At 45.6% G+C, this 26389-nt stretch overlaps 1 protein-coding gene and 2 long non-coding RNA genes across 5 annotated transcripts; 2 read left to right on the forward strand and 1 right to left on the reverse strand.

Annotated features, from left to right (window-relative positions):
- Positions 1 to 151: 151 nt before the first annotated feature.
- On the forward strand, positions 152 to 22071 carry LOC118164706. Its single transcript, XR_004749622.1, has 3 exons — positions 152 to 2707; positions 9603 to 9605; positions 22059 to 22071. It is a non-coding gene; the product is annotated as an uncharacterized LOC118164706 (long non-coding RNA).
- Positions 3081 to 8977, reverse strand: VGLL2 (vestigial like family member 2). Of its 2 annotated transcripts, none has more exons than XM_035322400.1 (4): positions 8822 to 8977; positions 6787 to 7075; positions 5014 to 5529; positions 3081 to 4066 (listed from the first exon to the last, which is right to left on the reverse strand). In XM_035322400.1, the coding sequence occupies exons 1-4, from the start codon at positions 8900 to 8902 to the stop codon at positions 4026 to 4028; spliced, it is 927 nt and encodes a 308-aa protein (XP_035178291.1). In that variant the 5' UTR covers positions 8903 to 8977; the 3' UTR covers positions 3081 to 4025. The 2 variants fall into 2 exon arrangements, with proteins under 2 accessions (XP_035178291.1, XP_035178290.1); XM_035322399.1 differs by having other exon boundaries at positions 3081 to 4228.
- Positions 7386 to 8137, forward strand: LOC118164705. Of its 2 annotated transcripts, none has more exons than XR_004749621.1 (2): positions 7386 to 7823; positions 7933 to 8137. It is a non-coding gene; the product is annotated as an uncharacterized LOC118164705 (long non-coding RNA). The 2 variants fall into 2 exon arrangements; XR_004749620.1 differs by having other exon boundaries at positions 8065 to 8137.
- Positions 22072 to 26389: the final 4318 nt, after the last annotated feature.

Genomic DNA, 26389 nt, shown 5'->3' on the forward strand with positions numbered 1-26389 from the left:
CTTTTTCTTTTTCTTTTTCTTTTTCTTTTTCTTTTTCTTTTTCTTTTTCCTTTTCTTTTCTTTTTCTTTTTCTTTTCTTCTTTTTCTTGTTTTCTTTTTCATTTTCTTTTTCATTCTTTTTCATTCTTTTTTTTTTTTTTTTTTCCCCTATGAAGAATTGCCTAACCTGCAAAACAAGTACCTCACTCCTCCAAATAATCACACCACAAGTCTCTCTCCTTCCCCTGCTGCAACTGCTCCTCTGGGTGGCAGCCCAGGGAAGCCAGCCAGGACACCACAATCTCCCAGAGGAGCTGACTCGCCTTTCTGTAATCAAAAGGGCATGTTAATTACAACCCTTGCCCAGAAAAAGATGCATGGGAACTGCCAGTCAGAGGCCCCTGCTGTATCTAAAGCCACCCGTAGCATTTTCCTCCCTTCTAGGAAGGGACCAACCTTTAAGCCCTCGCTACGGCTTGTCACGAACCTAAATAGGACTTCAAAGGTAAAGCGAGAAGGGATGGCTTCTGACCCAAGGAGGAGACAGGGCAGATACATTTCCCTGGAGACGGGCAGTGCACAATCCAAGGGAGGCGCAGAAGGGTTTTCAGACTTTCCTTCCCTCCTGCTCCCCTGGTGGCTCCAGAGGGAAACCCAGTGGGACAGGCAGCAGGAAGGGAGGGACATTTACCCCAGAGTGAGCTGACATGAGGTTGCAAATGCAGGGACACATATATTTGTCTCTAAGGATCCCTGCGCTGCCTTCTTGCAACTGCAGCTATTCCACGGGGAGACCCTTGGTAAAATACAGTGGAGACTGTGGCCACAAATACCACGTCCCATCCCCACTTTCTCCAACAAAATCACTGTCAACCTCTGCGTTCACTAAAACAGTTTTACTCTGTGCTGCGCTCAGTTTCAATTATTTTCAGAGCAGGAATGAAATGTCTGCAGCAAACACACCTGGAGCTCACTGCACGCTGACACTCAGCGGCTGAGCAGATTCACCTCTGTGCCCGCTTCGGTGCCAACCTGCTGCCACCCCAGGCCCTTCGCCTCCTGCCCTGGTGTCTGCATGGATGGGCCATGAGTGGTGTTTGTTTGTTAGGGCATAGATGGAGAGCAGCAAATGTTGCTAGCCTGAGTGCCATGCTCACAGGAGGGGCACCTGGAGGGTCTGCTCTTCAGGCTGCAGGACTGGGACCAACAGCCCTGGTCTTCTGGAGTGGGATCAGCATGCAGCATATAAGGCAAATGTAACATATAAGAAGCAAACCTTTTGCACTTAGAGGTTTTTGTACACATTCAGGATTAAGCAATTAAGCTGTGATGCAAAGAGGAATAATGCCGATTTATGAAATGGCACTGAGGTTATTGCATGAGGAGCCTCCCCTACCCTGTGCCAGGCAGCCCGATGCACAGGATGAAGTTCCTCCTCTAGCAACATGAGCTGCAGCCCCAGTCCTGCAAAGCCTCACTCCCAAGCCTATAGGTGGGAGCTGTGAGCAGCCCCCGCAGTCAGGATAACCCACAGAGCCAAACTCCGCAAAGCTTAGGCAAAACAGGGCACATACACCTCCAGACTGCAGCGCATCTGGAGTAGAAGCACTTTAAAAAGGTGGTTTGCACAGCACCTAATGCCATAAGCCACAATCGTGACTTTGGTGTTTGGATGTTTCCATGTTATGACAATAAAAAAGTACTTGGAGAGCAAATACCGATAGCAGTATTCATGTATTCATTGCATAAACTTTCATGCTTGAAAATGTTCAAAATCAAAATGAATTGTAAATGCCTATGAAGTAAACAAGTGTTTTTTGTTTACAAACATGCTTCCAAATGTATTTGGGCTGTATTCCCCAATCATCCTCATTAGGAGGAGAGAGAGAAAATGAGAAAGGAAAAAAAAAAGAAATTTCACTGAAGCACAACCAATGCTAGAGCCCAATTAATCTTTAAAAAAAATAAAATTTAAAAGCAGCCTAAGGAAAATGCAGTCAAATGTTCACAGAATGATCCTGCTATCTCCAAGCCTCTGCCAGAATTAAATACCATTTTCAGTTATTTTTTTTCTGCAAAGTACTGCTGCCTTCTTTCTTGATAGAAGCCTCAGAACACTTTTGGTTTAACCACTACTATAAAACCTGGAGTCGTCTGCTCACCCTTTACAGCTTGTCTGGCATCTGGCTTACTGGGGACTGAGGATGAAATGCCCATGAGTCTGGCTGAAGTGACCGTGACAAGTCAGCTCCTGCCATTTGCCCAGCTCTGGCTGGAGATGCTCTGCACACTTTGTATTTCAAAGCCCCTCCATGCCAGCTTCTCACAATATTTGCTCACACTGGTTTCTTGTTTTCTTGCTCTTAACATTCCTGTTCTTTCCCATAAATTCTTTCTCTCAGTTATTGCTGACCTAGGAGAAGCAAGCTCTGGTTATTCAACACTTTGCCACCTTACACCAGGTTTTGGAAGGTGAAAACCCTCAGAACAGTACAAAAGTCCATTTTCTAACACTGCTTCTCCTAGTGAGAGGACTGTCATCTCACACACACTGAACTTTATCAGCCTTCAAAGACATTACATTAAGAAAAAAAAAAAAAAAAAAGAACAAAACAAAACACCATAGTGTTGGGATCAGATACTTTGCATGTAAAAATATCAGCTTTTAAGTATAGGGGGAAATTGCCACTTTTGTGCTATTTCATTAGCCACTCATCACTCTATAATAGTGCAAAATAACAATGCTTATCGTCACTGTACTTTCTTGTACTGGCTTTGTGAAGAAGCATCTCTTATTACAGGGTGCCACATTTGCTTTAACCCACCTTAAAAATACACTGTACTAGTGTTGCCACATATATTTGTTGCACAAATATAGTGTTGCCACAGTCTTGCTTTTTTATATTTTGTATTTATCACCATATTTTCTTACTCATTAAGAAAATATTTTCAACTGCTACCATTTCTATTTAGCTTTAATGCAAAGTAATAAAATAACTCACTTCATCCACACTACAGGTATTTTTCCCATTTCATCCTGAAGTTTCTAGTCTGCCTCATTTCTCTTTCTTCATTTTAATTCTTCATAAAAGCACACAGGGTGAAAGAAGGAGATACCTTTAATGCAGCTTTCCTACTGTTAAATAGATATCTTATTCCCTCTTTCAAAACAAAATAAAACAGCTATTAAAGTGACAAAATGACAGCAACAAGTAGACAAAGGGAAATGTTAAACCCAGACCTATTGTCCATCATGGGCCTTTCCTTAAAATTGTTGGGTTGATGGCAAGCAGTTTTTTGTTTCCTTTCCCCCCTTCTTTAAGAGGGTTTAGCTTTCACCATAAAATGTTTCTTGTAAAAAAAGGAAAAAAAAAGAAAAAGAAAAAAAGAAAGAAAACAAACAACTGTTACGTATCCAATGCAAATGCCAGACTCTGAGAAGTGCCACCTTGGTTTTTGTATTTCTGGAGTTTGAACAGTTGTCCATGGAACAGCTGCATTTCTGCAAGCCCAAGGCAGGTGGCCCAAGCTAGACGCTTGCCACTCATAACCACAAAGCTGAAAAATCTGACAAGTTCCTTGGTAGTCCAAAAATGTTCATGAGTTCCAGTTTCTTCTCCTTTTACTTTTCTATAATGTAAAGTAAAAATCCAGTTCAAAACTGCTAAATAGTTTTTCCCATGTAGCATTTGAGAAATAATTTTCACTGCCATAAAAAAATATTCACACCACTAAAAAAAAAAACACAACAAAATTTCCTCTGTCCCCTGTAAGAAGGCCAGTGGTTTTGCATCACTGTCCATGACATCCTTCGACTCTTTTAAAGCAGTCCGACTGCAGTTTAGGGTGTGGAGTTTGATTAAATAGAAGTCCACGGTCTTTGGCTCTCCTCTCTCAACAGAAGAGTTTTCTTCTCCAAAATAAGTCTAAAGGACCGTCCTTGCAATACCAGGTTGCTCTAAGTCCCGTTGTCTTTCCCCGAGCTGCAGGGTCACGGTGGGCTTGGAAAAGGGCAAGGAGGGTCTGGGAGGCTTTGAGTCAGCTCGTCAGCTCAGAAGGGATCCACCACAGAAGGAGTAACGTCGAGCTGCAAACCAAGACCAGAAGCTGTTACAAACTGACCCGACTTCAGCTCCGAATGCCACCATGCCTAACAGGCAGAGATCTAGAGGGGAGAGCCAGGGGAAGAAGAGTGAAGGACAGCTCTAAAACCAGTACAGATCCTTGCTTTTGTCCTGAGGCTGCAAACCTGAGAATGGAGAGAAGAAAAAAAAAGGGGAAGAAGAAATATAGGAACAGGCATTTAAGGACAGAGAAAGACAAACTTCATTTCTGCCACATGAGATCAGAGGCTCAGCCTAAAGCATGGGCTCCTAAAGCAGGGCTGGAAGGAAGCAGTGAGGCAAGAAGAGCATAGGCTGCACCAGAGGCAGGCATGCATCCATGCTGAACCTGAAGCAAGGCCACCAAACGGAGCCATTTGTGGCTGTGGTCACCAAACTTCAGCCAGAGGAAGCTGGAGCAGCCAGAGTGGGCTTTCCTCGCCTCTGCTGCCACTGGCTGAGGAGCTACCTCTTTGGCATGTCTGTCACCTCTCTGGCATGGCTACAGGCCTTATGTCCAGGCACCTGACCAGACACATGCTAGACACCAGTACCAGCCTTACTGGCCACAGCAATAACCATTGCCCTTTTTCTTTTGTTATTATTTTTGCTGGGAAAATGCAATGGTACTTTTCTTTTCAAAAACTGGGAGAAAAAAAATAAGTAGCTGAGGTAGTTTATGAACCTACAGTACTTTACAGAGCCATGCAGCTGAATGCACACTTGCTCCATGGCAGGAGCCCAGAGATGGCCCTCAGGGCTCCATCTTGCTGCCAGCCCTCACAAGGCCAGGGCAAGAGGGCTTCAAAGCAAAAAGGGCACATGGGATGGAGCTGGGGGCTCCCAACCACAATTTATTTCCCCTTAAGGCCCCACCACTCTGCCCCCCCGGAGATGGGGGGACCCAAAGGGTCTGGGGGCCGCTCTTCACCTGGGTCCACGTTGAGGCCGAGGCTCTGCGCCATGTCCCCTGCCGCGTTGGGGAAGGGTGCTGGCGTTGTCCAGGTAGCGGCGGCACCTGCCTCGGCCTTGCCCAGGTCGCAGGGAGGGCTGACCGGTGTGGGCACGGCGGCGGGCGTGAGGCGGTGGGGGCGGACGGAGGCGGTGGGCACCAGCAGTGAGCCGTAGCGGGGGTCGAAGTGGGGGCCGTAGACCTCGTGCATGGCGGCAGGGCGGGGGTAAGCGGTGCTCTGTGTCCCGAGGTAGGGGTGGTGGTGGTGGTGGTGGTGGTGGTGGTGGGCATGGTGCCAGGCCTCGGGACCACCCTGGTGCAGGTGGCCATGCAGGGAGGCTGGCGCGTAGGGGTCGGTGGCGGCGGCAAAGGGCAGCTCGCTGTGGGTGGCGGCACCCAGGGGGCTGCTGAGGGTGGCAGGGACCGAGGAGGGCTGGTAGGTGCTGTTCCAGAAGGACGGGGGGAAGCTGCGCTGGCTCATCGGGAAGGAGCCATCTAGGTGCAGGAGAGAAGAGAGGAAAGGGAGGTGAGCACCCAGTGATGCCTTTATCCCCCAGAACACTGCTGAGCACAAGGATCCGCTCCCCACAAGAACAGATTCCTCTCCAGCCACACATCCGACATGACTAGCCCAGGGCTGATCCATGAAAACGGAGCAATTTGCTCCAAGTTTCTTTTAGTAGCTGCTTAAGGAAAAGACTGTTACCTAAGGTGAGGGAAATATCTCTTTCCCTCAGTAGTGAAATCTGAGTCAGTTATTGTGCACCACAATAAGTTTCAGGGCTGGATTTCTCGTTTGTTTGTTCATTTGTTTTGTCCTAATCTCCCTGTCCAAACATTTATGCCCAACACCTCAGAGGATGCCTTGACCCTGACAGGAAAGCCATTGCTACTTTGGTGCAGTTTCAGAGTGTACAGCAACAGTGTGGGATGGCCAGCTTGAATTTTCTAAATATTTGGGGGCAATTTTGCCATCTATTACATTGGACTTGTGCCTGTTTATTGGATATACTGCTAACATATCTGGGAAGCATTCTGCGGATCTTTAGGGATTGGCAGGGTGAAGGACAAGGACCCTGCATTTTCCTTGCCCAGTAAGCCACGTGTGAGGTGGAATAGTGATTGCTAATACAGAGATAGGTGCTACGCATGGTTGGTCGGGAATGCACAGTGTTGCTGAAACAAATGAAAACGTGCCCTTAATCCACATTTTCCGGGGAGGTAAGTCAGCTCAGTGCCCTGGCATTACTCAGGAAAAGGGGAAGTAGTTCATGATGGACAAGGAAATCTCTCTGCTTTCAGCACTGAGTACCTTCCACCCATGAAATACTTCAACTAGTGTTTCAGTCTTAGAAGCCAGTGATGGGAATTTCATGGAGAGACAGGGAAATTAACTCTCAGCTGGGCAGCTGGCCTGGCGATGGGGGTCCCAGAAAGGACAGGTTATTCCCTGCCACATTGGGTACTCCATGAGTCCATCTGGGGTAAAACAGGACATGGCTATGGAGGATCTCTGCAATTTCAGGTCCTTGCCTATGACCATGTCAATATCACACATTGGACAATGCACGGGGTCATGCATCATCCAATTTGCAGTGGTGTGGACCTGCTGAGCTCCTTCTCAGGGCCTCTTGTCCTCCTGCTCTCATTTCTGCTCCCCACCTGACCGAACCCATAGCCGTGGTGGCCAAGCCGAGTCCCGCAGCCCTCCAGCCCCTCACCCTGCACCCCCTCACCCCGCACCGCGCTCACCCCGCCAGGAGCCGGCGTTCCTCGCCTTAGCGCTGCCGAGGGAGAAGCTGCTGGGCTGGCTGAGGGCCCGGCTGAAGTGCTCGTCCACCACGGCGCTGATGTCCCCCTGGAAGTAGGTGAAGAGCACGCAGCGGGAGCTGATGTACTCGGCCTCGGGGGGTCGCTCCTTCTCGGGGCTGCAGTCCTCCTCCTTGATGCTGGCGGCGGCGTGGCCGGAGAAGGAGCTGCTGGTGCTGGCGCTGCTGCCGCTCTCCGGGGCTTCTTGCATTTTGGAGTAAAAGGCGAGTTTCTGGAGGAAGGGGGAGGCAGGGAGGGAGAAGCGAGCCGGTCACGCCGTGCAGAGCACCGAGGTGCCCGGGGCTCGGCGCTCCCTCCGCGATCCCGCAAAAAGGATGCAAAGGGTTGCAAAAGGATGCAAAAGGTGCCAAATGGATGCAAAAGCACGAAGAAACCCTCCAGCACAGGAGGGGAAATACCGAGGGGACGAAAGGCGGCGGCGGTGCCGGCAGCGGAGGGAGGCGAGAGGCACCGGGCTGCACACCGAGTGCACGGCAGAGAGGAGGAGGAAGGGGAAAAGAAAAGAAAAACAAAACAAAACGAAACAAAACAAACAAACAAAAATAAACAGCCCAACTCCGGCAGCCTCAAACACTTTTCAGGGCAAAAAAAGCACCGCCTCGGCCGGCGAGAAGGTTCAGGTATTTCCTACAAGCTTCCACTGCTTCTGCTGGGTTCCGCCGGGGGAAGCAAGCCGCGGGCGCTGGGAATTTTGCTGGGTGTTCCCCGTGCCCTCTGAACCCGCCTCAAAGGGCCCGCAGCCTCTGGGAGTTTCTTAGAAATAAGCGATGGGGCACTGAGCCCCTTCTCTTCCCGGCCGGGAGAAGCAGCACCGAGGCCGGGGGGAGGCAGGGAGGGAAGGAGGGAGTCCCGGGCCGAGCCCCGCGGGGTATTTCATAGCTGAACCATGGCTCGAAATCCGGCTGAGAGTCACGTCGTGACTGCCGCCTTTCCACTTGGCTGCCGGCTCGGCCATTGAGGTAATAATCATCCCCCTAAATAATGTCACCCGTGCGCGGACGGGCCCGGGGGGGGGAGGGGGGGGAGGGTGGCAAGGTGGGGGAAGACATCATTTGCTATTTGTAACAGGTATTCCGGCCCCGCTGCCAGCCTCCCGAGGTGCCACCCGGGTGGCCAAACCGTGGGGACGAGAAGCGGGGCCGGGGGCTGCCGCCAGCCCGGGGTGGTTCTGCCTCCTCCGCTCCCCTTTTTCGTTTGCAGGGAAATTCCGCCTTCCGGCTCTGGAAGGACTAAGGGGGAAGAAGAAAAATAAAAACTAAAAACCCCACCAAACCCACACCCCACGATCAAACGAGTGGAAGCGCAGTGCAGCAGGTGCAGCCGGAGGGAAGGAGCGCGCACCCCGATGCGACGAGGCCACCGCGCAGGGGGGCTGCAGATGCCACCAAATGTCCCCTCGCCCCCCCCCCCCCCCCCCCCCCGGCACCCGCGGGTCTCTCAGGGGCCGGAGCATCCCCGGCGGCACCGCAGCCTCGGCTCCCGTCGGGGCCTCGGCTCCCGTCCCAGCCTCCCGGCGCTGCCTCCGCTTTCCGAGGGAAAGTCCCGCAAGCGGGGGCGCGCTGCGGGATGCCGGGGACGCCTCGGGCAGCGCTCCCCCGCCAGTCCCTGCACTGGCTCCCCGCAAAGCAGGGGCATCGCTGCCTCTCCAGCCGCGCTCGGATGGAGCCCGTCCAGGCAAAGGGAAAAAAATAATAATTTAAAAAAAAAAAAAATCCCTAAAAAGCCAACGCAGGGTTCAGGTCGCGCTCCCGCTCCCGGGGCGCCCCGCCGGGGTACGTACCGCGCCGAGCCCCGCACCGAGGTGGGATGCGGCTCTGCTCCGCTCACCATCGCAGGCTGCCGGAGCTTCTCCCCCACCCCGTCCCCTCCCCTTCTCCTTTTCCTTTTTTCCTTTTGGTGAGGCCCCAGACGGCCATCCTCCCGCTGACACCCCTCCCACCCTGCAGCCCGCACGTACCTGGGGATAGGGGCTGTAGGCTGCCGCCAAGTACGCCTGGGGCGGCCCGTACACTTGGTACATAACATCCAGGCAGCTCATGGCTGTCCGCGGCCGAAATTTCGTTTTTTGCTCTGCAAAGCGGAGCTGTGCCCGGCGGGAGGGAGGGAGGATCCGGGGGGTTAAGAGGCACCGCTCCTCGGTGGGAGGAGTGAGGGGGGATGAGCTGCCCCCCCCCCGCCTTGCCTCCCCCCGCCGCACGGCTCTCTCCCGGCTCCCAAAACCGCCCGCAACCTAGCCGGGGGGCTTCGGCCCCGGGGCAGGGGCGGGGGGAGCCGGCCAGGACCCCCGGCAGCATTTTTGCTGTCGCTCCGGGGGGTTTCTCCGTGCCTCCTCCCCGCCCATGCAGCCTGCAAACTGGGGAGAACGAGGATCGGGGGGGGCCTCTGTCACTGCCCGGATGGGTGGGGGTGGACGTGGGTGAAGCCCCCAGGCCCCCAGGGGAGCAGCGTGCGCCCCAAAACGCTGCCGCGGAGTTGCAGGAATTCCCAGGTCTGGCCGAACAAGGTGGGAAAAAGTTGCTTCTGGAGGAAGAACCTCCCCAGAAACGTCGCGGGAGCGAGGATGCTTTTTGAACGGAAACCGAAGCGACGGCCGCGGTTCGCGTGGAAAGAGCAAATCCTGGTGCAGGTAAACGGGGCTTGCTCCCCGGCTGCCCGCTGGGTGCCCCCCGGGCGCAGGTAGGTGGCCGTACCCTCACCCCGCCTGGACGGCGATGCCAGGAGGGAGCGTGGCTCGTAAGGCAGTGCTGCGAGTCCTCAGCTCAGCAGCAGCCCTTTCAGACTGCCGGCTTCCTCGTACGTCCTAAATTATTTTAAAACATTTGTACTAAAGCCGAAAATTAAGGAAAAGTGAAAGAATATCACTTATTTTTCAAATGCTGATTATTAACAAAAAACGTGGGGAAAAATAAGCTGAAATGAATGAGCTTTGGGTTTTGAAGACCGGGAATTCTTTAACTGAATTTTAGCAGGAAATTCTCATAATTAAAAAGGTTAGCATTTGTCTCTGTTTTGTTTTGCAGAAAAACTAGTTCTATGTTCCAAATTTTAGGAATTGTTCTGAATGTCCATCCTTTGCCAAAAATCATATTTCTGTGCCTAACGAGCATTTTTTTTCTTAACCGAGGGCAAGGTTTTAAATTCATATTTAAAACATTTGTTTCTCCCTCTTCTAGTCTGGTAAATTTGTATTCTGTATGGAAACGTGACCTGGAACTGTATGGCTGTGTGGTTCTGCCCTGGCACCGCTCCTTCCTCTGTCACACCAAATTTTGTGCCAGTGGCTGAGATGAGAACGAGGGGAGGAACTGTTGGTATCTGGCCTTATAAAGGAAGTGTATCTCACACTCTATCATTTTGTTTCTCCTGAGCAGAAAGCAAACAGGCACCGTGGAGGGAAGGGCTCACTCTGTGGCGGGCATCCAACTACTGTGGCCAGCGAGGGAGCGCCCCTCGCTCCTTATGGCTGGGGGCTGCGGGACCTCACCGGGACCCTGGGATCTCACTTCTGCTGCTGCTAGTGTGCCCCTGCTTCCAGGGGTCGGTGGCCTGGCAGTTCTCCCATTACTGGGAGATCTGTGCCTGTTCTGAAGGCAGCAGCACGCTGGGTGGCAGTCCGAAATGGGCACCCATTTCTCAGGAGGTGAGTACGCCTTGGACATGCAATCCCCAAACACTGCATATTTCCATACTGTTTGCACAAACACTTCTCCAGTGGCTTTGTGCAACATCAGGGGTGACACCTGGCACGTGTCTTGGTGGAGCACATGCTTCGTATGAAGGAAAAAGCCGAAGCAACACAAGACTGGGTGCTGTGATGTGGCAGAGAGCCTATGTTGTGTCCCCTGGAGAACCTCTCCAGGGCTGAAATTAGTGGTTTTACCTCACACACGAGTACGTGTTACAGGAATTAGGTCTGACGTGGCTTGGTGTGAATGCAGTTTCTTTTACAAACAGCCATTTGACAGTGAAACTGCCTAATGTAAGACATGACCAAACTGTAGTGCCTTAAGGCAGAGCAATGTAAGCATTCATGGCAAAGTGCTGGCATTGCTTTGCCTCTTCAGCGCACTCTGAAATCAGTCCCAATATAAGAAATTATCCTGGAAACCATGGGTCAGAACTATATTTACTAATGATCTCACTACATATGTACATTTATATATAAGTATCTTTTCTTGGTCCCAACTAAAGAACTTTAGGTGGGTTGCATCACATAAGAAATAACAAAACCTTGGAAAAAGAGCAGCTGAGATATCTTTCAGAGAAAATCATGACAGCAATGAAGGGAAGAAGACATTTAGGAAGGACATGGGTTAGAATAGGCTGCGTACACTTAAAACATTTGCATGAGCCTCATCCTACGTTCATATACCCATAGTGTTTCACAACAGCACCACAAGGAAAGTTGCATAGTGCCTTGGAAAACATTCCTATTATGTGACCTTACGCAAAATAAGAATTGTGTCTTACAATGAAGGTCTGGACAAGCAAACAACCCATCCAACAAGGCGTTAACACTCAGAGAGACCAGGACAAAAAAACAATGGAAACATGGTAGGACTGACTGCCTGTGCTGCTCACCTGCCCTGCATGTCCTACATCCAGGACCAGTGTGTCCACCCTCTGCATGCAGGTTTGGTCAGCCAAACTCACGTCTGATCCAAGGCTGAAACATTTATTAGCCAGAAAGCACTGTTCCGGTTTTGAATCTGGCCATGTGGATACTTCATGCTGTTGATGCTATCCTCTTTCAGAAGTTCAGGGAAGCATCTGCTGACTCCAGAAAGGCACGCTGTCCTTACTGGGAGATATCTCAAGCTGGATGGAGAATGCAGCCCTTGCTTTAGCAGTTTGTTGCTGTGCTTAACAGCCTTCAGTGTTTCCCAGTTCCAGTTTGAGCGGATCTGGCTTCAGCTTCCAGCTGTTGGTTCATGTAATGCCTTACTGCACTTAGCTAAAGAGTCCTTTCATACATAATATTTTATGAAACTTATTTTATTCCACACTATTTTTTTCCCCTGCCAAAAGAAGCAGATGCAGCTCCTTGTTTTTCTGTGGCAATATCTGTAGTCCTTAGAGAGTTTTTGTACTTTTTTTTTTTGCTTGAACCCTGTACAATTTTTTAACATTTTAAAAATACTCATACAAGACCTTGTTACTCTTCTAATATCTCTCTTCCAGAGGTATACATGAAATATCTTCTTAGAAACTTCTGTTTATGTTTGAATATTACTTTTTTTTTTTTTTTTTTTTTTTTTTTTTTTTTCCCATAACAGAGTTTTAAAGACAAGGAACTCACACTGACCTGCTTTCCCACTGTGGGCACTACACATTTTCAGAATCACTATTATGAGTTTGTGAAAACTATGAGATGTTTTGTGGTGTGTAACAGATGTCATGAGGCTATTTCTGATGTTTCTTCTGAGCTCTTATGTAGCTGGCCGAGATTACAAGCAACCAATTCAAAGCTTTGGTGATGCCATGCAATCAGATGACACCTGCTCACGATGCCTCTGGAGTCATTCTTTCCAGGACCCTTTCCACAGCCTGCCTACTGTGTTCCTAGATTTGCAACACCGTTACTGGCTCAATTCATTTTCTGGTTGGCTGAAAGTGCCAGTAGGCTTATCAGCAGACTCAGGTCTTTCCCATTTCTCATTCAATTTGCTGGCATTCTTGCCACTACGTTACCTCCAAAATTATTGGTGAGACTCTATATCAAAATCCAAGTTATCAATGATCATCCCAAATAGTTCACAATCTGATATGAATGCTCCTATATAATAAAGATTTTCTCTTGACTACAATTTTATGCATTTTTTTGTCCATTTGCTGTGTGATTCATTTTTAATTTATTTTGTGTGTAGCATCTCCTTTACGAGATGATAACTCCAGTTTCAGTAGGCTTCCTATTTCTGTGCTCTTATTTTATTCTCAAGTGTCATGAAATGAAAGATTCAGCACATACTTAACTTAGAGTATCCAGCTCTGGATATGCTACTTGTGGGTTTGCAATGGTGAAATTTGGCTGAAATGAATTAAGATCGATAACCCTGTTCTTCTTTCTGGTCTTTGTAGTCTCTGTGCTCAGTCTCCCTAAAAGGTTTTTGTTTCTTTTTAGGACTTGGCAACTGTTACCATGGTTTTTCCAGGGATGTTTTTGAGGTGCAGTCTCTGGGTCTGCACGGATGAAGAAGACTTCAGGCTCAGGAGCTGTTAGTTTGGTAGCATTGATGGGTGCTGAATTAATGAAACTTAAAGAGAAAAATCAGTATGGCAAAACAGGATGAGGGCACTTATCACTGACTTCCTTGTCTCATTCACTGTCCCGTGGAATCCAGTTTTGTTTTATATTTAAATTTCAATCTCAATGACATTTTATCGTTAATTTTGATCTTCTTTTTAGGGATTTTTTTTTAAAAATATATATATTTTTTCCCTTTATTTTTCCTTTCCTGTGGCTCTATGAATTAACTGCTGGCTGCTAATTAACCACATGCCCGGCTACTATTTGGTGCCGTACGTGATACCGTGCCCGCTCAGTGACGGGCCCTGCAGCAGCTGGACCGTGTGCGGTGATTTTTCCTCAATGATGTATTTAGAGGGGAGCTGCAGCCCGGGTGAGGGTGCAGCATCTGGTGCGTGTCACTCACTGCTCCTGCCCAATCCTTGCCGCGCGCGCCGGCTTGCAGGCCGGGGCATCACCTGTCTCTCCTCTACTGATTGCGGCAGATGAAGAGATCATTATGCAGGGCTGGAAGGGGAACCTAGAGCTGTCATGAGGGAATAGATTAACGTGTGTGGGAACACACTGAACCCATTGAACGTAGGGCTGGCTTTTGTAGTATGAAAGCTCACGGAAGTTTTTTTCATGATTGATGGAGGAATAGGCTTGGTTTGGTCCTCAGCACAGAGCTAGCAGCTTTTGTGATGCCTGTGTCACAGGGCATTCGGCTCTGAGCTGAATCACTGCGCACTTCTGCTCTGCAGGCACTGAATCACCTGAGCCACCAAGCTACCACATCAGGCTTGTTCCAAGAAGTGTTCCCCAAGACACTCTACATGTTATTTTGTATTTATACAGAAAGTATAGAATGCATATTTCCTCAGCTGTGCTCAGGACAAAGAGGCAATATCAGGTAAAATGTCCCTTAAAATGATCTCCAAGCACAAAACACTTTTTTTTTTTTTTTTTTTCTGTTTTGTTTTGCATTTACCTTATTGGCATGAGGTAAAAGTAGAAACAGGTTGTATCTGAGCTGTGTAGAAGTTACCTGAGAACCAGACTTATTAATATAACATAAGCAGTCAGCTCTTGAAGTAAATGTGACATGTAGCTCTTCTGCAATATCCAGGCTCAGTGAGTTTCATGGCGCACAGTCATGCATTTGTGTGCTTTGTTTTGAAACAAAAACAAAACACAAGTCTTGTAACATGAAAATCTCAGTTCCTATAAGTGTTTTCATTTTAGAAGTGTCCTTCCTTCCAGTATTGTAGATAATATTTCAGACAGAGGGAGGTAGGTGGCAGAGAAAGACCGCAGCTTGACAGAGGAAATGGTTTGATGCAAGAAAATGACAGGATTATCAGATTTTTAGTAGAGTACAGTCTGGTAAAGTATATGCCTTTTTGCTCATCCTGACTTTTGTATAACAGTGACAGCATGTATCTAGAATGGGAAAAAGAAAGACACATTTTCTTCCACTCTCAAGTCTCTTGGGAGTGGAAACTTATACTGCTCAGAGTGGGCAATCTTATATCATACTGGAGGTGCTCACTGGTTCACTTCAGCTTTCTTCAATGTGTATTTGGCTAAGCCTTGAGAAAATGCCACTATAAAATGTTAACTATAAATTTTAAATAAATTAAAGGCAAAAATAAGTAAAAGGAAAATTCACAGCAAAATACTGGAGGTGGAGCCATGGTACAGGGAATTGTGTTCTCATCTCCTGGAGTTGCCCCAGACATGTAGCTCCTGGCTTGAGTGCAGATAGGTGTGATTTCAGAGGCTGGAAAATATCCTGACTTTCTGAAACTGAGCAGAGGCCACACTTAAAAATGTTTATGGTCATACTTAATAGAGAACTTAGTCCTAATGTTTGCAAAAGCCAACCTAATCATTAGAGGTAAAGTTGGAAAAACAAACAAGAAAGAGAAAAGAATACAGTAAGAAAGGAAGAAAGGAAGGTGTTGCCACTGCCAATATGCACCCAACCCATGTGTGGGAGGATGGGACAAAATAAAATGTCATTTGATTTTCTTAATAACATCTATCTTTTGTAGCCCAACCTGCTGGAAACTAGTTCATATTTAATGATATTGTAGCTCAGCTGGAAAGTTGGCTATACTTTATTGATGTAGACTTAGCTCACTTAATACAGAAGGATAAGAAAATGGTATGCATATGCACTACTTGTAATTAATAAAGTTGTCTCAGACTCTATTGAAGATATGTAACTCATACCCTGTGCCCCTGCTTGCACACAAAAATGCTAGAATAGGGATGAAATTATGAAAACCCATGCCATAAACACACCATCAAAAGGAAATCCTAATATGCATACTAAGATTCATGTGCTGGGATCTTCAGACACGATGGTATTACACTTTCAGGATGGATCTCTTCTCATGCTGAGGTAGGCACTTCCCTGAACTGCAAAGTGTTTTACATGTACATATAAATCAGCCAGTGGTCTGGTAGATGGGGTAAGAACCATCAATTTAGAGAAACTAAGCCATTTCATACTCCTCCCATGACTTCCTTCTGAAATCATCCAAGGATGACTTGCATGGATTAAAGTACTTCTGCTCTATGGAGTGAAATTTATGGAGAGAGCATCCTAACAAATGAAATTTTTGAAATGCAGGTCCAGTTTATAGATGATTTTTAGACTAGATAATAAAGAATGCAAGCTCTGCTGGAATTCTGTATGGCTGGTAAGAGCCATGCACACAGGGTAACAGATGCTTGGATCTGCTCTTTCACAAGAAGTGGATAGGCAGAGCTTTGCTTAGGCTCAGAACATGCCATTTCTTTTTGTACAGTGGTTTGCAGAAATTGATTTTAACTCACAGAGTTCACTGACCAGGTGGGAGAATGATGTATTGTAGAAGATAGCATGAATGCTGACGAGATGGCCAAACCCAGAGTGGAATATAAAGGCAGAGAAAAACTATTCGTGTGTCCCTGGCTGTTGAAATAATACAACTGCCACACTAGATAAACTGGCTTGCCCTCCATTAAGGTACTGCTTTTTGTTATACTGTCTATTGCTGGTCACGGGGCAATTTTACAATTATCAGTATGTGTGGCCCTTGTCCTGATGTGCCCCTCTACTCCCGACCTGGCATTGCTGTGGGAGCTGCTCTGCGGTGCAGGGATGCCCTCACGTGCCTCCCCAGGGCAGCTGGTAGCAGAAGAAGCAAGGGCTGAGGGGGATTTCCAGGGAAATCAGAAACGGGCAGAAAAAAGTTGGCGGGAAAAGTCTGCCATCAGCTCCATGCTTGAGAGGAAGAGCAGGAGCCCCGGGAATCTCCAGCTCCTTCCTCTCCCACACACCCTGTGCTGCGTCCCAGCCTCCTGCACAGCCGAGGACAGAAGCATGTCTTTCAGTATGCCGTGTCTTTCCAGCATGTGCTTGCCAAGCCATACTTCAGTCTCTCGCCTTCCAGCACCATGCAAACTCCACAGTCCTCACATTCCCGCAGCGCGGGACACCCCTCTCCTGCCCCTTGCAGTATGGAGCACAGCTTATTGCCATGCCCCAGGGGGAACCTAACACAGATTAACGAGTGTTGTGCTCTTTTTCAGGTGAGCATCCCCTCATGCTCTCCACTGGAGTTTCAGAAGTTGGCTGCATGTCCTTTATCGTGTGATATTTGTGCATTGCTCTGACAGAGTGTCAGAAGGCAGACACGCCATAAAAGTAGGGTAGTGTTCATCCATTCAGCCTTCTGCAATTTGCCCTATCCAGGGACTTCTCCTGAAGCTCTCTGAAAAACTCACGTTCCTCCTAGCAGCATCCTAAAAGTGACTGCCCCACGACACCCTTCTGTGTGCTTCTGTTATTTGAGAAAAGCAAGATGACTCCTGCTCTATGAATCGTATCAGTGTTAATCTTCTAAATCAGTGATGCTGCCTCACAGCTTTTACATAGATGAGAGAAACCTGGCACAAGGGTAAAATGAACTTTCCAAAGGGTATTCAGGGCATCCTGAGACTGCATGTTTTCATCCAAGTAGTTCTAAGTGCTTTGGTCAGAACTGTGCTTTCTTCTGCATCTGGGCGAGCTCATGGTGCAATATTGACTCTACACATAAGAAACACTAAGGACAAAAAATATTCTATAATTGTCATTAACTTAGCAGAAATGCAGCTATTTCTAAACCAACACATTTTTTTTTTCTTCAACTCTGTGTCTGTATTCACCAGCTTTTTCTTTCTACTCACTATTTATCCTAAAATAAATTCCAAATTTCTTTGTCCATACAAAGAATCAATCGTTTTGCTTTACAGAAAGAATAACAGATATTGAAAATATATATGAAAATATGCACAAAAAATATGCAGTGACTTACACACTGAAGAGCCCCAAATATTTTGGAGGGTGTAGTTTACATGTCTGCTAGACTGATCCCACTGAGATTATTTATCTATTTATGTATTTTCCTACCTTCCTACATATCTACCTTCCTACAGATCTACCTACCTACCTACCTAATAGCTTATTATACAAATTTCTTAAAATGATCAGATACCTAGGTAGAGGCAATTTGAAAGGGATTTAATGGAAAGGGAAGTCTCACCTCTTAATACCTAGAAGCCAGGCCTTCAGATCTAAAAAGTATGACAGGGGAACTGCTAAACTCATGGTTGGGAAAAGCACTTTGGCTTCCCAGGGTGTATATATTTAGTGAATATCGTATATATTATTTGAATATGTGAAATACAATACGCACTACAGTTGATCACCATTCAGTTCTGCATTTAGTGTTGCATTTGGTAGTTTTTACAGAGCTTTTCATGATGTTATTGCTGTCTCGTGCTTGCCATGCTGTCATGGGGGCAACTTTCCCATTATGCCTTGCTCCTCCACCAGAGTCATCCTGTCCACCCATCTTGCTGAAGTCAGCTGAAGTCACAGCCCCTGGAGATCCCAGTATGGTTCCATCAGTTTCCATGGAGAGATCTTGCTGTGCATGTGCTTTCAGTAGGCACTCCTCACTTCTGCAGGCCTGGTTTGGGTTGGGATAGTTTCCCAGAAACCTGCATCCTCATATCAGCACTGCCAGTGTAAGCTGCATTCCCAGTGGGTATGGCCAGCTGGCTGTTATAACCTCCCTTGACACCTTGTTCTGTAAACCTCAGGGCAGGTCTTGTTGATGTGTGAAAAATGCTCCTGACAGCCTGCTCCCACCTGCACTGGGGTTTCCAGCTCCACAGGCTTTCTAACCCAGAGGGAACAACAGTTGAAAAAAAAAACAAGAAAATGGTTTGCTATAAGTGGCACCTCTAGCAAAGGAAAAAGAAAAGGTGTGGAGGAAGATAAGAAGTTTTCAGAAGCGCACTAAATGAGCATTCGTGCTATGGACCAACAGCAAGTGCAGTAAGACTAAGCCTGCAGAAACACTTGCTATGTACACAGATCTTTCCCAGAACTGTTTTCTTGGTTAATTTACATGCACTGGCTGCTTTCCACTCACTGACTTTACGAATAATACATGCACATTTGGCTATACTGGTTAAATGGTGTTTGCGACTACTCACAGTGATGCACCACTGCTACACCAGCCACTTGGGATGTGCTCTCAGATAAATATGTTCTGGCATAATGTGACAAATGGACAATGAGTAGAATCATTTATTATGAATAAGAAAGTAAAGGTAGTTAAAAAGTCTGTGTGTGTATACCTTCACAAATATACATGAACACATACACAGATATATTTTAAATACATACTATATATATTTATATAAAGTATATATACACACATTTTTTTTTGCATTCTCTGGCAACCATAATGAAAGTCTGGAGATGAGAATTGTCAGCAACCAATGAATTGTTCATTAAAATCTACCAAGAACTGGGAGAATTAGACTTTAAAAAAATAATTAAAAGGTAAAACCTGTTATTTGGTTGAAGAACAGGCTCAACATAAAGCACGTGGCTAGGCAAGTAACTGATGTTTCTCTGAAACCAGAAGATCTCAGAAACATTTATTTCCTGGAGGTCATGAATAGAAGCTGTTCCCAGTGCCTCTCTGCAGGCGACTGCTTCCTCCCCCCTGCAGGAGCTCTCAGGCTGTGGCTGCTCCTTCACCACATAGCACAGGTTTATAAATGGTGACTGGAGATGTTGGACAAGCCTATGGGAAGAAGAAACGGAACAGTGTTGTTCACGTAGCCATGTTTGATGTTAAGAGTAACAATTGTCCATACTTTGGAGGAAAGCTGGTCTCTGTTTTCTACAAATCAAATCAAACATCCACATCACAAAAAATGCACTCTCAAGCCCACTGTGAATTGTCAGTGTTATTTCAAAATCCAAGGACACCAGAGCTGGGAATATTAATAGCTCCATTAGTATTCTAGACTCTAAAATGTTCTTAAACTGCCTTGATAAAATTTTGTTTCATTTCCCCTAGTTTTTGTTTACTTCTAGTGCAGGTTGAAACATTCCAATTTTTCCCTGGGACCAATTTATGAACAAATAGGAAAATAATGAGCAAATAGGGAAATATTTTTGAAAAAAAAATAATTCCTTTTCATTTAACCTGTAGAAAACACTTTCATGGGCAAAAAAATCACGTGGACTACATTATGTGTCTTAGTGAGTGAAGCTCTCAGACAGAAGTTCAAATTGCATATGGTATGTCTTGTAAACACCACATTTAATCTAAAAGTGAATTAAGGCAGGCTTGGGGCATGGTTAGGAAAATGGGATTTATTAGTAAAGGGATAATTTAGAATAAATTCAGTAGAAGCTCATCAGGTTATAAATATAGTTCTAACACATTTCCCCTTTCCACACTCTGTTGGATCTGCCCTTTTACCTCTCTTTGCGTGAACAGACCGCCATTGAAAATAGGGCAGCTGGGCAGTAGGGCACTGCATAGGATGCCCCACAGAGAACCAGTTGCTAAGCTTGATGGAGAGAATATATTTGCATTATAACTTCTCATGACTTTTGGTAGCACTCCTGATTTGATTTCAAGTACTTCTCATGGTGGGAAAATCATCACCTCCAAAGAATAACTGCATATTTGCAAATCTTCCAGGCACAAAGAAGTCTTTGGTTGGGTAAAGGATGTGTTCCAACAGACTATCACAGCATCTCCAAGTACTCGTGTGTCAGCTAATCCCATTAGATTTGTTTGTGCAATGGAGACAGGCCTACTGAGGATGGACAGGGTGTACACTATGTGGACCATAATCAGGCCTTGTTACATACTTCGGAAAACCTGAGGACAAGAGGATTTCTGGTTTATTACTAGCTTTATCAAATGACAGGTGTAAAATAATTGTTATCTGAAAACCTCGCATGATGGCCAAGTTTAGGAGGTGTTGAGAACCAAACACTTTTGACTCCATGCTCTGTTTTTGCCACTGGGAGTGTTAATTTAATTCTAGATAACATCCAATGGTTTATAAATTCCTGGTTCTATCAATCTGAATCCACACATCAAGAAGAAAACAATCTGGTGGCACTGGATTTATCCTGAGTGCAAATAATCTCATCCACTGACTCCCAAAAGACTAAGAGGAACTTTAAAGAGAAATGCTTAAAGCAAGATATAAAAATAGGGATCTCTGTAAAATCTTCTTTTAAAGACTGTCTTGTATACATTGGTTTCATGTTATATAATGGCATGTCAGACATGCTCTGCCTCCATCCGATGGCTGAGCCCTTTTCACTCAACACGGTACAGAGCATACACAATCCTGAACTGGTAACAACTCCATGCCTCGCATGGACAACATATTTTGGAAGACATTGAGAGACTGGATTCAAAACAAATATAGAAAAAATAAGAAAGACGTAATGTGTAAAGGAGTATTTCACGCACGTCCAAATTATGCCTGGACAAAATATTCTGTGAGAAAAATAGCACTGTGCAGGGAGAAGGGAAAGCGCAGTTGAGTGGGGTGGACAAAGAGCCAGCTCAGATGAGCCTGGCTGAACAGCGGTTACTGGGCTGTAAAAAATGGACATGGCAAATGTACTGCATTTACTTAAGGCCCCATGAACCTCCAGGGAAAAGAGAGCATTCACAGAGTGGCTCCACTGACAGCGAAAAAGTTTCATTATTATTAGTCATATGCTGAGGATGTCAAGGAATTTTAAGGCCGCACTCTTTGCATTTTTAGAGGTTATTAATGAAATAGCATAGCAAGGTGAATTACATTAAAATATTTTTCTAACCATTCCAGAAATCTGGGTCCAAGTTGGCATAGGGCTGGCAAGTGGTGAACTTTTGACCGAAGCTCAGATTGCCGGGAGACACATCCTCCTTGTTAGTTTCGGGTGACAGTTCACTGTACTAGAGACATCCACTTGTGTGTAAAGAGGCGAGTGGGGGAGGAAGATTTAGCGCTGCATTTTCACAGGGGCAAGAAATTCCATCCAGCTCAAATGTGTTTTGGCCCACTGCCCGGCTCCTTGTCAAACACATGACCATCACTCGGCTTCCTATTTCTGGCCTGAATCTGGATCCTGGGGATAAGCGAGCCCCATTAGTGGTTAAAATTAGGTAGCTGAGCTGTGACAACACATGCTGACTCTCCAATGGAGGGTAGACATATTTAAAAACCAAAAAAGAGTGAGACGCCCCAAGATTTAATGTCAGCGCCGCATGTAATTCATCAGTTTGGGCTCCTATAATGGATATAGCAGCTGATCTACCTTATAGAGAAGACTTAGAAGTCTTTTCTGACTTCCTCTGACCAAAGAGTTCCTATAATGATTGTTAAAGGTGAGATTATTTTTTTCATGATAGAAATGCATTGCCTTGGCTTCTTACCCTGTCCTGATTTAGTCATACAATGGACAAAGTCCTCTGACCTGAGAATGAAGAACCCGGACACCTGGTTTCTACAAAGCTGTACTTTAGCTGGGAAAGTTTTTTTTAAATTGAAACAGCAGCAGACCAGCTGCTTAGAAAGTAGACATTTTGGTTTGCTTGGTAATCAGAAGTTTTCATTTACCAAAATAAATAAACCAAACTGTGCACGTATGGATTATTTTCTTGGATGCAGCACTAGGATGGCTATTATACTTGTATCCTCTTGTATCACACTTACCTCTATCCGCTAGGCCAGTGACTCTGGCGATGGCAGCCCATTTGGCAAGCTCTCTAGGCTTTATCATACTTCCACAGCCCGAAATGCCCTATTTCATGAAATTTTCTGTCCTTGAAATCCTTCCCTAAGCCTTTTCTGTATGTTGACGTTTATCTGAGAAATTGGCTAGGGAATATCAGGCTGGGTGAGTTGGCTATTGTAGTGGTTGGTGTTTTATTTAATTACAGAACTTTAAGAAGTGAACACACTTTTCCACATAGGCTCTGCACCCTTTCTCATCACCTCTAACCTCTGTGTTACCAACTCATGATTCTGAACTGAGAAGTCTGATGGTGATGTGAAGATCAAACTGATCTGCTCTGTTGCGCAATGAGCCCTTGCATTGCACAGCCACCTGCTTAAGTCAGTCTTCTCAACCTTATGACAGTTTAAAGCCTTTTGAAAATGAAGGTGAATTTAGTATATCCTTCTGTCCCCTTTCCATGTGAGCTTTTAGATTTTGTAATTGTCTCAACTGCCCTGTGGTCTCTGCCAGTTGTGCTGGTGAGGAGGAGCACTGGAACTGCTCCAAGCACTCCTGGCTAGAAGTGGTTTGCTGGACCTAGACATCAGGCACATAGCCTGGGCTGTATGGCATGCCCCTCTGCAAGGACAGACACCCTCTCACAAAGCAAATAGGGTCAGAGAGAGCTTTCTGGGGAACTTGTGAGATGGGAATGGGGAATGCTCCATCTGATTCTGCTGGTGGCATAAAGAAACAACTAACTAGCCCACAAAGTGCCTAAACGTTTGTGTTAAAAACAAGGCTTGGGTTTTTTGATGAGAAAAATGGGGCAGGTAACACAGGCTGGAGCAGCACATTTGTTGTAGAAAACTCTGTTAAGGAGACAGCCTGAGGTACATTGTTCTAACAGAAATCTCAGAGGTCTTCAGTTATAGCACAAAGCAAGACACTTGTATTTAATAGGAAATACACTTACTAAGCAAAAGAGCAGTAAGAAATGTTCCTGATATGCTGTTGCAAATGTCTGCCATTATTAACAGTCTGGTATTTTAAATGCTTCCAGTCTAATGAAAGCTTTGAAGCCAAAGGAAATACAACTGATACTTGTGGGCTGATTACTCTTTGTGTAATGCAATTGTGTAAGCAATGTCACAGAGGCAGAGAAATTCCAGGTGCCGGTTCAGGTGTGACAAAGTGTGCTAGCTACACTTTGGATAGGAAGAGGCCAAGGCAGATCCATGTCAGACACCTTGGCACAATGTTCCTGGCCTTCCCTTTGGCTTGGGGTGCAGAGTGGAGCAGCTGCCCTGGAGGTGGCCCTGAGCTGGCTCCAGGTCTGCACGTAGCACAGTGCCCATGCTAACTAAGCCCACACAGACCTAGTTGGGGGGAACACAGAGTGAACCTCAACCATCAACCTCAAGGCAGTAATTTAGGCTTTTTAATTGTATGGGATGTTCCAGCCTGCTGCTGCCTGGCACAATGTAGAGCTGGTTGTGTCTGCTGGCATCTGAGTTTTGCAGTTATGGGTAATGCATGCAAGCGTGCATATGTGGATGTTTTAACATGCTGCCACTGCAGTTGGGTTAATAAATATGGGGCAGGCAAAAAATGGCACATGTTATTGGTTACTGTTTGGACAGAAAGTAGTTAAAGGATCACTACTGGTTCAGGTCCGGTGCAACAAACTCCCCCCTTTACTTTCTCTCTTGAGTGCTCTTTGCCCTCTACTAGCAGGGTCTCAACTGGTTTTTCTGCTGTGCTCAGAAGTCCACTGTGCCTGCCCCACAATATGCCAGCAAATTCCTCTTGTTCACCGGGTGCCAGCAGCTGCCACTCAAGAGAGAAGATCAAGAAAATTCCAGGCAAGGCAGAGATGACCTGTCCAACTGGCAAGGGGACTGTCACCAAGGGGAGCAGGGTGAGAGAAACTGCTGGTTTTAGACCTGGTTAGTGATTATACATACATCCTCATTAGTGGGATGCTAACTCTCAAGATTTAAACCTTCTGCTTATCTATCTTTCAGTCAAGTTATTTGAAATATTTTAACAGTAGAATATAGTTTCAAAATACTAATATGTAATAGTAATAGTAATAGGTTTATTTAAAAGATACAGGATATAAATTGTTCTTTGAGTACCATAAAACACATGTTAACACTTCTTTTCTCTGCACTTAGAACATTCAACTTCCTCTGCAAGAAAATTAATGTGTTTACTTATCAAAATAAATTTAAATGTTGACCTACAAAGCATCACTCAATTGCTTCTGTTTGGAATAAGTTACTACAAGAGGTGATACAGATTCCTGTCTCATTGAAAAAAAATAGCTTAGGATCTTGAACGGTTCATTAAACCATCACTTCAACAGTTTTCTCAAAACAGGATTCCCTTCTTCTCTTCTTTGTACAAGAGCAAACTTTTTACTTAATTTCATCATTGCTGTCATGTTCAAACAAGGAGAAAAAGCAGAATTCAAGAACTGGTTTATACATACTCTTCTGTGAAGATGGTGAAAGAAAGATGACATTTGTTTTGCTTAAGACTATGGAAGACCAAGGACACAGAGAGGTCATGAACATCTGCGGAAAGCCAGAAGAATTCCTCCTTCAAATACTCAAGCATTTACATTACTTATTTGTGTTGAACTGCTGAATCATTTCAAACCCACCAGGTTTAATTGTATAAGGGAGTTTTCTGATCAATTTTTTTTGAATCCATTCTCTTTGCTCTTAGGTCTCACCTTCCCCGCTTACTATTGCCAGTTGACCTGAGCAGCATTGGCCCAGCTGGTATTTCCTGCCACCTCTGGGTTGCCTTCTGCTTCCTTTTTACTGTGGACTTTCGATAACAAATGTTTAATGGAGACGGACTTTGCTGTCAGTTAATTAAACAGCATTCTTATTGTGGCTTTCTGACTAAGTTTAAAAATATATATTAGTGTAGATGACTGAATTGCCATTAAGAAGATCTTCTGCAGACATGAAGAGCCTGTGGTCTGTGCCTGGTCACACACAGTTATGCATCTCAGTCTCCACAGTAGTAACAAATGTCATCTATATACAGAAGCTACTCACATATCTCTTTTGGCTGACATTATTGATGGTTGTTTTTCTGAATATGTGTATCAACTAATTCCCACTGCCAAAGTTTTAAGAGTCAGATCAAATAATAAAAGCTGATGGTGGATAAGTGACTCTCTGAACTTCCTGGGCCCTTGGAAATATGGAAGAATTATTTCCATTGGTTTGACAGAGCTTCCCTTTCACTGTGCATTAGACTTATTGGGTAGGCAATGTTCCAAAAGTGTGCTTATTCACTACTTCCACTTCTGTTAACATGCCATTGACAGCACCCTTCTGTGGAAACAAAGCTTCCCTACACCCTTTGTGAAAGAGGGTGGCAGAAGGTAAAAATGAAAGCAAGAGGCTTAAATTGGTACCTTGCAGACTGCTGTGAGTTATTATCATGGTTCACTTCCTGTCTAAATATTGTGCAGGCTGGAGATCGCATATCCATCAGTGACTTTGCCTACTTGGTCAGAAACTGTCCCCATGAGGTGGCCAGTTCAGGCTGACTAGAGGAACTTTCTCTCTGTGGTCAGAACTGTTGGTGAACTTCCCTCTGCTTTTTTTTTTTTTTTTTTTTTTTTCCCTGTTGCTTTCCAGTGTCACTTTTCTGGTTCTTGAGGTCTTCCCAAACCATTTCAGAGATAGGGAGCTACACAGTGTTTCCAAACTGATGAAGAAAATAGGTCCAGCAGGCTTCCTCTTCAAAATATTTATTTTGGAAAACAAGAACCAGCCTGTAGCATAAGAGGTGTGCGATATCCACAAACTTAGCGGGGTAACGCAGGCTTCTTGAAGGAATATTAGAGCAGTGCATCTTTAATACTAGAGAGCAGGTAAGGTTAGTGTTGCGGGTAATCAGGTACTTGGCTGTGCTTCCTTTTAGGGGCCTCTGTTTTTCTTCACCTCTTTTCCCTTACACATGCCTGTAAACCCCTATACATCGTGCTTTCCATAAGATTTTCTTTTGATTCAATTTCCTCTCTTACAAAAGCAATACAGGTCAATTTTCTGACCGTATTAATATCCTATTCTACAATTTCAATAACAGTCTCCATGTTTTTTCCTTGTTGGTCTCTTGTAAGAACTAAATGTGCTTCACAAAACCATTGTAACCATCACATCATGCAAACCACATCTCTTGTCCTCATT

Source organism: Oxyura jamaicensis, chromosome 3 (genome assembly GCF_011077185.1).
Source record: "Oxyura jamaicensis isolate SHBP4307 breed ruddy duck chromosome 3, BPBGC_Ojam_1.0, whole genome shotgun sequence".
Taxonomy (NCBI): Eukaryota; Metazoa; Chordata; class Aves; order Anseriformes; family Anatidae; genus Oxyura; species Oxyura jamaicensis.